The sequence below is a fragment of the Frankliniella occidentalis genome, unplaced genomic scaffold, assembly GCF_000697945.3.
Source record: "Frankliniella occidentalis isolate FOCC.00 unplaced genomic scaffold, Focc_3.1 Scaffold381, whole genome shotgun sequence".
NCBI classification, from domain to species: Eukaryota; Metazoa; Arthropoda; class Insecta; order Thysanoptera; family Thripidae; genus Frankliniella; species Frankliniella occidentalis.
In genome coordinates, this window is record NW_026267503.1 from 245,744 (window position 1) to 256,680 (window position 10,937).

The 10,937-nt window shown below is 35.7% G+C and overlaps 2 protein-coding genes across 4 annotated transcripts in view; both read right to left on the minus strand.

Annotated features, from left to right (window-relative positions):
• The window catches only part of LOC113214530 (transmembrane protein 209), a 15,604-nt gene extending 14,130 nt beyond the window's left edge, over positions 1 to 1,474 (minus strand). The window contains exons 1-5 of one of the 3 annotated variants that reach the window (XM_026433910.2): positions 1,381 to 1,474; positions 983 to 1,123; positions 725 to 900; positions 484 to 636; positions 164 to 415 (exon numbers count right to left, since the gene is read on the minus strand). In XM_026433910.2, coding sequence (XP_026289695.1) covers positions 164 to 415; positions 484 to 636; positions 725 to 900; positions 983 to 1,113 — 712 coding nt within the window. In that variant the 5' untranslated portion in view covers positions 1,114 to 1,123; positions 1,381 to 1,474. Of the gene's footprint in view, positions 1 to 163; positions 416 to 483; positions 637 to 724; positions 901 to 982; positions 1,124 to 1,295 lie in introns of all 3 variants that reach the window. The other 2 variants (XM_052274346.1, XM_052274347.1) reach the window with 2 other exon arrangements.
• A 132-nt stretch (positions 1,475 to 1,606) lies between these two features.
• Positions 1,607 to 10,937, minus strand: part of LOC113214351 (adenylate cyclase type 9) — a 22,418-nt gene continuing 13,087 nt past the window's right edge. The window contains exons 2-17 of the mRNA XM_026433685.2: positions 10,414 to 10,828; positions 9,959 to 10,183; positions 9,333 to 9,577; positions 9,101 to 9,228; positions 8,772 to 9,026; positions 8,324 to 8,686; positions 8,095 to 8,222; positions 7,849 to 8,007; positions 7,672 to 7,762; positions 7,284 to 7,585; positions 6,943 to 7,209; positions 6,589 to 6,840; positions 6,067 to 6,498; positions 5,742 to 5,959; positions 5,434 to 5,665; positions 1,607 to 5,342 (exon numbers count right to left, since the gene is read on the minus strand). Of these exons, the coding sequence (XP_026289470.1) occupies positions 5,103 to 5,342; positions 5,434 to 5,665; positions 5,742 to 5,959; positions 6,067 to 6,498; positions 6,589 to 6,840; positions 6,943 to 7,209; positions 7,284 to 7,585; positions 7,672 to 7,762; positions 7,849 to 8,007; positions 8,095 to 8,222; positions 8,324 to 8,686; positions 8,772 to 9,026; positions 9,101 to 9,228; positions 9,333 to 9,577; positions 9,959 to 10,183; positions 10,414 to 10,828 (3,952 nt within the window). The 3' untranslated portion in view covers positions 1,607 to 5,102. The remainder of the gene's footprint in view (positions 5,343 to 5,433; positions 5,666 to 5,741; positions 5,960 to 6,066; positions 6,499 to 6,588; positions 6,841 to 6,942; positions 7,210 to 7,283; positions 7,586 to 7,671; positions 7,763 to 7,848; positions 8,008 to 8,094; positions 8,223 to 8,323; positions 8,687 to 8,771; positions 9,027 to 9,100; positions 9,229 to 9,332; positions 9,578 to 9,958; positions 10,184 to 10,413; positions 10,829 to 10,937) is intronic.

The window sequence follows — 10,937 nt, forward strand, 5'->3', positions numbered from 1 at the left end:
AAAAATAAAGAAAAAAAAACTACCCAACTATATCAAAGCAAAAGTATTAGGGCCATAAATAAATGATGATAAATGATCATGTGATTCTTCTAAGTTATGAAGTTTGAATGAAAATGCTTCCACTATGAGCACACGATAAAAGAAGGGAACTTTTCATCCATACCATGTGCAGAACTCTTCTCGTGGGAATCGAAGTCCCGAAGATATTGTGAGAGGGAGTCTTCATCTCCAATGAATTCTGAAGATGGAGTAGTTGGCAGGTGAGAGGTGTATGATCTATTAGGTGATGTCTTAACTTGGCGATTACGAAGGCCATCCCGTGAAGTGTCAGGAGAGAGTGACATACTTGCAGGAGATCCTGCTTGGTACATCCAAGATGATGACGATACTGAGTAATTTTGGCTACTCATTGTAGCTGTGGAAAATTATAAGGTTAATAACGTAAAAGATTCATGGTAAATTACAAAAAAATTTAACTCATACAATCATTGAGAGGAGATCCAGCTGATGGAGAAAGAACAGAATTTGACATCCAGCTGAGAGCAGTCATATTCATTGGAGTGATTGCCTCCTGAACAGCAGATGTGCCCTTTACAGGTGTTGGTGATAGAGCAGCTTTGAACTTGATGTAGGGATCTTCAAAATTAGAAAAAAAAAACATAATACAGGTAAATTAATATTTCTATATATCTTTTCATAAACTGGCATGTCATATAAAAATTACCATTTTGCTTAATGCCCAGAAGTTTCTGTTGACGTGGAGTAACAGTAAGGGGTTCAATGCTGAATACCGTCCAAATGTAGCAACCAAAGTGGTACAACGCATTCAGAAACAGAATGCTAGCAATGATGTACTCGCCCACTTGCGTATAATAGCTATAGCGCGGACATGTGTAAACACTACACAAAGGCAACAAGAAATATGGTTCAGTTGAACATAGGGGGAACAATTGCGAGGCAAATTACAATAATGCTGACTTACATATCAAGAAGTAGAATGCTGAAGATAACAGAGTTGAAACATCCCCACAGTAAACTTGATCTGGCTTTCTTGACATCACCGGTTAGTTGTATGGTCCGTTCCAATACTGGAGTAGTAGGTTCCAGCGCCATCACTGCCAAGCTGTTAAACAAACACAAACATAAGTAAACCCTATGGGCGCTTTAACATTCGACACATAATTAAAATTTACACAGAGCAGATAGTTTTCATAACCTCTACATAGCCTGCCCCGAGAAAAACTCATGAGAAAAAATATATGGTTATGTAAAGCACATAAACAATATTTGCTTACCTGATGAGAAAGGAGATGATTCAAAAAAAATTGCAAGCAGTTCAGTGCCGCTCACAACGGAATTTTGGCCAGTTCACCTACCTACCGGTTTCTTTCCCGCCTCCCACACACGTTGTTTTCTTCCTTCCGCACTGCAGTCACCGCTTCGCTTCTTCTAAACTTCGCGCTCTTTCGTTATGAGCCAAGGGTTTTTGTTTATAGCAGCCCCAGACCCAGGAAACGACGGCGCGCATATTTAACCTTTGAATTTGCAGCTATAGGATTTATTATTTGAGACGAGGAAGGAAGCTGTTTAGAGTTAGGGAAGTGAATTTAATACTTTGACCATAGCTTTTATTAGGTTCATTTTTAAAATTTGTATACACATACACAGATATTGTAACATTTTAATAACAGTCATCTTTCATAATTCAAACTACCACAAGAATGATAGTTACATATTTTTCCTCAAAATTATTTTTTACTCAGGAATTATGCAGAAATTTGCATTATATCAGTACGAAGCAAAGGATTAGCCTCTAGAAAGTTATAGAGGGATTTTAGATAGGAAGCAACATTGATCATTATGAGAAGGGACCACCTGCGTGGTTCTCTTCTCATAAGATATTATTCACTAAGTTCATTCCAAGCAAAAGCAATATCTTTATATTAAAATTTAGTAGAACAAGTTTGATTTTGTTTCCTATTTAATTCAAACCATGCTAAAACCTAATTAGTAGTTGATTTAATTAATAGCATACTCCTATTAATTTATATATTGGCACATCCCAGGTTTGGCATATTGAGATTTTACATAATAATTTGCAAGGAATACCTGGGATTTTACAAATAATTGCCATGTGATGAATAGACAGTGAATCCTAATGGAGGGCCACTTTTTAAAACAGTATTCTTTTATGATGAATCTGACATACCCTGTCATTTTTAATTCTCTTATCACTTTTCCTACAGAGCGTTCTTGTGTTTTCTTGGTAAAATGGAAAGTCTGATTGCAAGACAATTAATTTTCTGAGCCCATTACATTGCTCATCTTAAGTCTAAAAGCAGAAGTACTATTAAATACGAGGCATGGTAGATTTTTAAAAAAGCTGAGTACTTAGTATAATGAATCAGTTTAGTCGCCATAAAGCTGATGCATAGTCTAAATACCTTAATAGTTACTCCTGTAAAAAACACTATTATTTGAGCACAGGAATAATTTCTCGTTGAAGGAAAACAATATTTTAAGAAGCATTACGGACAAGTTCTCTCAATTCGAACGTTTGAAGTAGACATAGGTCGCACATGAATTTGTGACTATCACAATGAGGATACAATTAACTTAAAATAAATAAAGTATTTGGAATGCCTCATAACATTAAGGAACATGACTAACATGGAAGCAACAAAAGGAGGTAACTAATGACAAGCATTCTGAATTATATTCAATGGAATAGATTCGTGGCCATAAGTATAAAATGGAACATAAATGTTACAATCCAATCACAAAAAGTAAAAGCAACATAAATAGATAGATAAATACAAACATAAGACTATGCTGGTTTGGAAAGAATTGTACAATCAGAATTTTACGTGTATATGGAGTTAGACGTCACAACGAAACATTTTACGCAAGATTCTAAAAAATTCAAGAATTAATACACAGATAGAAAGGTCTTTTTAGAACAGAAAGACTGTTTGATTCAACAATCTAAATCATTCTATGACCATTTCAGAGCATTGGCAAAATAACATTTGAATAGCAAACCTATAATGGTAGCCACCAAAATATGGAAGAAAGTGAAGGAAGATTACAATTACACACATATCATAAAGCCTCCATGTCAAAATACTGATTCTTCTCACATTCAAACTACTCGTAAATTTGTTTGTGTTCTAGTAGACTGAATGAATACATGTGGAACAGGAAACAGTTATACGTAATGATTAAGGACATGTATAAAATGAAAAAGAATTAAGCTGACACAAAGTTTAAATTTGATCCAGAGGCAACAATAGAAAATAATAACAGGCATAAAAGGACCCTTATTCTAAAGTTCACGAAAGCTTTCCAATATATTCAGTTTTGTTTGCAAGGCCTAGACGTAATTAACTTTCGAGGTGAGACAATGAATACTCAGTCAGATGAAGATACGAAAATGCCGAGATCCATAACATGAAAAAATCAATAAGACCAGGAGATAGCTTAGAACGTAACATACTGTTTTGAAAAATGAAAAGACATTTCATAGACACAAAAATAATAATAAAAACAAAATCACAACAACAACAAAAGAAACAGATTCCTTTACTTAAATTTGCATTGTTCAATGCTCTTAATTATGCCCTTTCCCTATTACCAAACAGCAGACACAAACACTTAACCAAATTACAAATTTAATAACAATTGGCCCACTGAAAACTATGTGACTGATAAGAACAGATATATTTTTTTCTAAAGTCAACTTCATTTAGATTGAACCCACACAAATTCCACTGAAAGCTACACACTTTTATCTAAGCTACTCCCTTGCCCAGCCACAACCCACAAAAATGGTAACATACACAGGATGTTGAACGAGATGAACACAAGATTTTGTTCACTATTAAGTGAAATAAATAATATTCTTCACTCAGTCAAGCCAATATAATAATCTTAACAAGATACAAAGCAAATATCAATAAATAGCATCCAGGTACCTTGCACTTTCATATTAAAACAAATATTCTACTTCATAAACAACTTTTGTTAAAAAATAGTTGACTCAATAAAATTAGATTTTTATAGAGGCCCAATTGAAGACAAAGCTAGTCATCCAAAACTTTGAATGAACGCATGGCAAACAAGTTGAGGATTCACACTTCTATAAAAGTTAGTTAATGATGAGGTCTTATATTTCCGCCTTACACTGTATCCAGAATGGCAAGTGACACTAACGCATTTCACAATTCAAATTTGTCCCCAACAAACAGAAGGTGACAAGTTGACTGTAAAATTCAGTAAGTGCACAGAAAATTACAAAGCCAAAGCAAGCATCAATTAATTTTCTTCAGAATTTAACAATAACAATAATAAATAAAATCTACAAAGCCTTAATAGCAAGGGTAACAGAACTCCAACTGTTGACTGTGATCCTCATACTAGAATCTTTCCAGCAGAAACAAAAAAATTCACCTTTTTTTTGAGTCTGCACCTTACAAATGCAATAGGTCAAAATGATCAGCATAAAGGGACTGTACAACCAAACCGTTGATTATCAATTGGTCTGCAAAAGCATGTGCAAATACTTGGTCATCATTTTAACAAAAACATTGAAAACTGCTTTTAAAAATTGGTCATACAGTCAGCATTTAAAAACTTATAGTAAAAATATCTCTTTTTCTTCACAGTAAAAATAGTAAAAATATATAATGTGTATCAAAGTTTTAACACGGATGTACGGTATTAATATGGAAAAATACAAGTATCAAAAGTATCAATTGACAAGCTCTATAGCAGCATGCTTCAGGACAAGGATCAGAAAATACATACTTTCTTTGCTTTTAAAAAACTTTACAAAAGTCAAGTAAAATTTGATTATTAATATTACATTTGGCTACTTCAAAAAGAAACAGGTTTTGTTTTAAATAAATGCAAACATTTCTAAAGAAACAAGCATTTTAAAAACACTACAGTAGAACAATCACAGTTGGCAATTAGCTGTTTCTGATCAAACATTCACATTGTCTTTCCAAAAAAAGAAAAAGAAAAAAAAATAGAATACACATACATGATAATATGTAGTGAGGCAATGTGCCTCATCAAACAGTTAAGCAGAGTGCCTATTGTCAACTTTCAGAGCTGTCATCAGTTTTGTCTCTTTTACCCTTAAGAAGATATACATTCATGTTATCTTTCCCCTTCACGTAAACAACTCCCCTTGGCTCAAATTCATACTGCTTATTTAAGATCTGCAAGCAGTCTTCTCCGACTTGAATGCGTCCAGGTACCCCAGTAGAATCCATTCTACTTGCAATGTTTACTGCATCGCCCCAAATATCATAATACAGTTTCCTTGTTCCGATCACCTGTAGGCCAAAAACAAGAGAGAAAATTGGTTCAACTTTAATTGATTGATTGATACCTGACTATACTTAGCTAAACACACTAACTACTTACCCCAGCTGTTATATCACCATGGTTGTATCCAACCCGCAGAATAAGGTTAAATTCAAGGAGATCTCGATTAAAAGCATCAATGACACCTTGAAGAGCAACTGCAAAATCAATAAGCTGAAAAAGATGTTCATGCTCAAATTTGTTCTGACTGCGGAAATGAGGATTTAGTCCTGATGCTGCCATGTATGTGCTTCCAATGGTCTTAATTTTGGTCACATTGCAAAATTCGGGCCTAGGCAAGACAAATGAGTTTTTAAACAAAACATTTTATAACTAGATTTCATTTGTAAAAAAGTTGAAAAGAATACCTGCTTAACAATTCGTCAAAATCGGCAATTAGTTCATTCAAAACACGCAAGTATTCCCTTCCGCCTAAGTAGGTCTCGTCATACATTTCATTGAAGTTAACAATCGAGGCAAAAATGATGCCTACAAGATGATGGTTTTCAGAATATTTTGCTGTGTTCTTCAGTTGATCAGCAACATGACGAGGTATGATGTTGTGAAGTAACCAATCAGCTTGATCCTTAGGGGGTAGAAAAGTTAAAACATGTAACATACATGTAAAACATGTAATACAAATTTTCACCTTTTACTTGTTAAAGTGAGTGGATGGGATGCATAAGTACTTACTTTCATACTTTGTACTTTAGCTTTATCTCTTACAGCTACGGCATTACCATGAAAACTAAGACGGTATGAGATCTCAAACTCCCTGTTGAGGAACCACACAAGCAAAAGTAGTAGAATAACATCGAGGTATATTTCAGCTTGATGAAAATTTGCTTTCGGAAGTTTATTTGGAGAGCATTCAATGACAATGGCTCTTGTTTCCCGTTTAAAACTATCTTGATTATTTTCAAAGGCCTTTCCAGTTCTCTGATCTCCAATATCAACATCACGAGTTGATCTTTCATTAAGTGAGAGCTTTGCTTTGGCAGTAATGAAGGGGATATGAACACTGCCAAATAGTTCATTAGTATCCAGATTAGCACCCGCAGAGAATGAAATGGCACGTAAATGTTGAGGCTCTAAAGGGTCATTGACAGCCACACTGCTGCAAACCTGCAAATTAGGATAATATATACATATTCTAACCGAGAAAGCCCCATAAAAAGAAAAGTTTTGTGACGTAAGTCATTTGATGAAATATACCTGACTAGCAAGAAGCGAGATGAAAATCACACCAGTGAGGGTAGCCAAAAAACTCTTCATCCAGCAATTTAGTTGAGTGAAATTGCAAAAATGAACTATACTCAAAAATAGCACATAACTAAAGTAATAATCGTGACTAAGTTCCAGAATGGCTGAGGCTCGTATAGTGTCTGTACTTCCAAGAGTCCCATTTGCCAGGGCAAGTGAAGGACATGAAAAATTGGCAAGCACTGATGTTGCTGGCAAGCTTACCTATAAATTTAAGAGACCAAGTAATACTACAGTGATGATTTTGTACATTTATTTCACTGTAAACAATAGTCTAATCCAATAAATGGAAAAAATTTAACTTACCAGGATTGCGCCACACACATGCCACGGGTACCATCCAGAGAATTTCTCAACTAGTGTCTTACAAAGGCTAAGCAGATGTGCACCAGTTGAATTATTTTCAGCATAGAGGGTTTTAGGCCCATCGTCTGAACCAAGAGGCGTCCACAACAAAAGTCCACACAAGAAGACAGCAAATATCTGAATTAGAGTTGCTGTGACAAAAACAGCAATCCACATGGGGGAGGCAGCGTAGAGAAAAAATAGGGACATAGCAATTGCTGAATACACCTGGAAAAGGAAAGTTTCAGTGCTGACGAAGTATCTCATTTACATAAAATTGAAAAAAGGTTAAGAACATTTACCAGTGCTGAGATGAATATATCAAAGTAGGTGTTAAATCTTGATGTTGCGAGGGTTGGTGGAGAGTCACCATGCCTTTCAGATATTCGATGAGCAGTGTCTCGATATTCACGTTCCATTTCCCTTTGACGGAAAAAGAGTGTAATACTTAAAAGAGGGGGCTTTACAAAATAGCTACGGTTGGATTTCACATTATCTTGGACACAGCGAATAAGTTGGAGATCTGATTGCTTGCGAAGCTGATGAAAGCAATCACCCATATGATCTCCAGAAGGCAAATTTGGAACATTGCCATTTGATGAATCTGTAAAATAACAACCTAGTGATTTTTTTGTGCGACAGATTAATTATTAAAAATAATCTTAAGAGATGTGTTTCTACTTCACTTACCATGGTCAAGGGAGGACTGACTTGAAGTATAGTAACCACTTACTCTGTGGGTGAGAAGATCTCCTTGCGTAATACCATTCATGACAAATAACTAGGGAGAAAAGAGACGAAAGTAGTAGAAATTTTGTTGAGATTGAACCTTTAAAGGAAAATCAGTTTCAGAATTTTAGTTCGAACCTGTTGCTGGATGCTACTGCGGCGACTATTACTCCTAATTCCAGAATCTTTTCGAGAGTTGACAGAGTAGCATCTGGTCAATTGATCTTCATTTGGGACATCTAATCGAACTCCATCAATAAGAGATGATGCTTCGCCACCTTTCTCATGAGTCACATCCTGGTTATCATCAAGTCAAGATCAGAAGTGAGAAAAACAGAAATCTTTGTAATGAATGGGTAGAGGGTGTGAAAATAAAACAATTACCTTCTTCGAAATATGATGATCCAGATTAAGTTTTGGTGGTGTGCGAAGAGGAGACTTCTTAATAAATTTCTTTGTTCTCTGTGATGACAACTTTTTTGGATCCAGACACTCTGCATCGCCCTCAACATCTTTAAAGGGATGGTAGTAGAATAAGTTTCAAATAAAACAAATTGGAAAACAAAGCTTATTTTCAAAAAGCAAGACAAAAAAAAACACAAATAAAACAAACCAGAATCAAGGATGCTTGGTAAGGAACTAGCTTTTGTTTCCAATGGAGCGAGGGCAAGATAGTGAGATGGTCTAGTAGGTCTAGTCACATGGCAAGAATACACACGGTCTCTTCTCTGATAGTAATGGTGAACAGACTCCACTGTATGCAATGGAGGGGATGCCAGTTGTTTTGGAGGAGATTGTGTTGGTGGTGGTGACTGGACAGGAGACAGTGGCTGAGAGGGTTGCATGGGAGGAGATGGCAGGGAAACCATTTTTGTTGGAGTTGTATGATTAGAAGATGGCCTTGACTTTGCATTCTCCTTTGAATTTTGTATGAGTCTGTCTCCTTGACGACCCAAAATAAAGAATGTCTTCATGTCTTCAAATGAAAATATTTCAAGATGGTGAGTTACACGTCAATAGGAATATTGATAGGAAGATTGATTGCTAAGAAAATACCTTACCGTGTGCATCTTCTCCTTCTTCTAAAATGTACATGTCACCAAGAAAATTACGAGTTTTTTCAGAAATATGCACTCTTCCTGGTTTACCCGTGGATTCCATTCTATTTGCAAGTGTGACATCATTTGACCAGACATCAAACTTAAAGCGCTTGGTTCCCACAATGCCACAGAGAACTGTACCAGTGTGTATTCCAACCCTCATATTAACACCCTCATGTGTCTCTGCATCAAACTGTCGAATAGCCTCTATCATGCCTATAATACAAAGCAAAAATCATGAAAACTCAAATATAAGTAGCTCTCTGTAGTAATAAAGCAAGTCTACATACCTAATCCCATTTCAACACAACATTTGGCATGATCAGGTCTGGGCTCTGGGCACCCTGACACACAATAATAGCAGTCTCCTAATGTAGAAATTTTTTCACATCCATGAATTTCACATAGCTCATCAAATCTGCAAAATAATAACAGCATTAAAGCCACTGCAATAAAAAACCCAAATAAAATTGTAAAATACCTCCACACTCTAGAGGAAAGAGGGTCCAATAGGTAGGTTACCTTTCAAATAGATCATTTAATATTTGAACAAGCTCCTCAGCACTTTTATTTGAGCTCATCCGTGTGAAACCGACAATGTCAGCAAAGAGTATGGAAACATTATTTATGGCATCCATATTGAATGGTCGAAAAAGTGATCGAATATCTCCACTTGAGCCACGTCTATGTCCATCACCACTTGCTGCTTCATCGTCTCCAAGACAACTTTCTTGCAATAGCCAAGCAGCTACTTTAGGTGGCATTACCTTTGAACAAGAATAGCAAAGTAAAAATGCTTGAACAGTCAGTATATATACACCTCCATTTTCAGTTGGGTCAAAATGGGAAACTTAGTTTATACTGCCAGACATGAAACTCTGCTTTACAGCCTAATCTGTGTGGATTTCAATACCGAATCCAATGTGCCAAAAATCAGACAAACACTCTGAAAATTTACATGCAATGTCTCAATGCTTGCCTAGGAATCTAACATAAATAAATTGTGAAAATTGATGGCAGAGTTAACTAATTTTTATCCATTTGACCCATTAGATAAGACAACACAATAGATAAAAAAAAGAGTTCAATTCAAACAATGTCAAAATCAGGAAAAAGTGGTTGTAAACTCATAACAACCTATTACTTACAGACTGAATCATCTTTTCTTTCAACTGCTTTTCCATTTCAAGCTGTTTCCGAACCAAGAGTGATTGCCCAACTTTCATAAAAGTGCCACGCATTCGAACATGGGTCATTATAAGGATATGCAGACCAATAGCATGAACACATAGTTGGAGAACAATCCGGATTGGAAGACCAAATCTATCATACCGAGATAACTCTGCTGCTGCGGCCTCAGGCAAAGCAAATTCCTAATAGAAAAAATAAAGAAATATAATAGAAATAAAAACTTGATGCTGTTTGAGTTTTTACATTCTTCATTATGAATGATTTTTAGGAGAATACAGCAACAGCCGACTTTGGGACTGACAGGCACATAATAATCACAGCCGAAGTCAAACAAATACGGAATAACAAGCAAATGCTGCCTGCCTAATTACCAAAACACCACACATGCACTGCAAACTAAAATAATGCTTACCGAGCATGGTCCCATATCTACATAGGCCGTCAGACATTCAAAAATTATTGAATATGTTCCTCCTATTGCAACACACACATAGAGTGGGAGAGGAATCACAGTGTAAATCAGCAATAAAACTTCAATACACAGAGCAAATTGTCCGACTGGAGTCATATCCAAGGCAGTGGTACTCCACACAAAAAATAATGAGAAGGAACAAATAATAAGAGATATAAAAACTGAAACTGAAAGATGAATTTTTTTGTAATACTCTGTGTAAGTCAAACAGAGAATGACTGCTGTTATGGCAGCAAGGGCTGCAAATGTTCCACATATAATCGGCCATTCTGATGAGGTAATTTTTTGAAGCCCAGTCACAAGGAAATACAAAAGCCATGAGAGAGAAACCAGAAGAATGTAGAGAAGTGCGTATCTAAAAAAACACAACAGAAAAAAAATCATTAGGTAAATAAAATTAAGCAAGCTAAAAAGTGAATGATGACAAAAAACACCTGTTGCACAATTTATGAATCAAGTCAAGA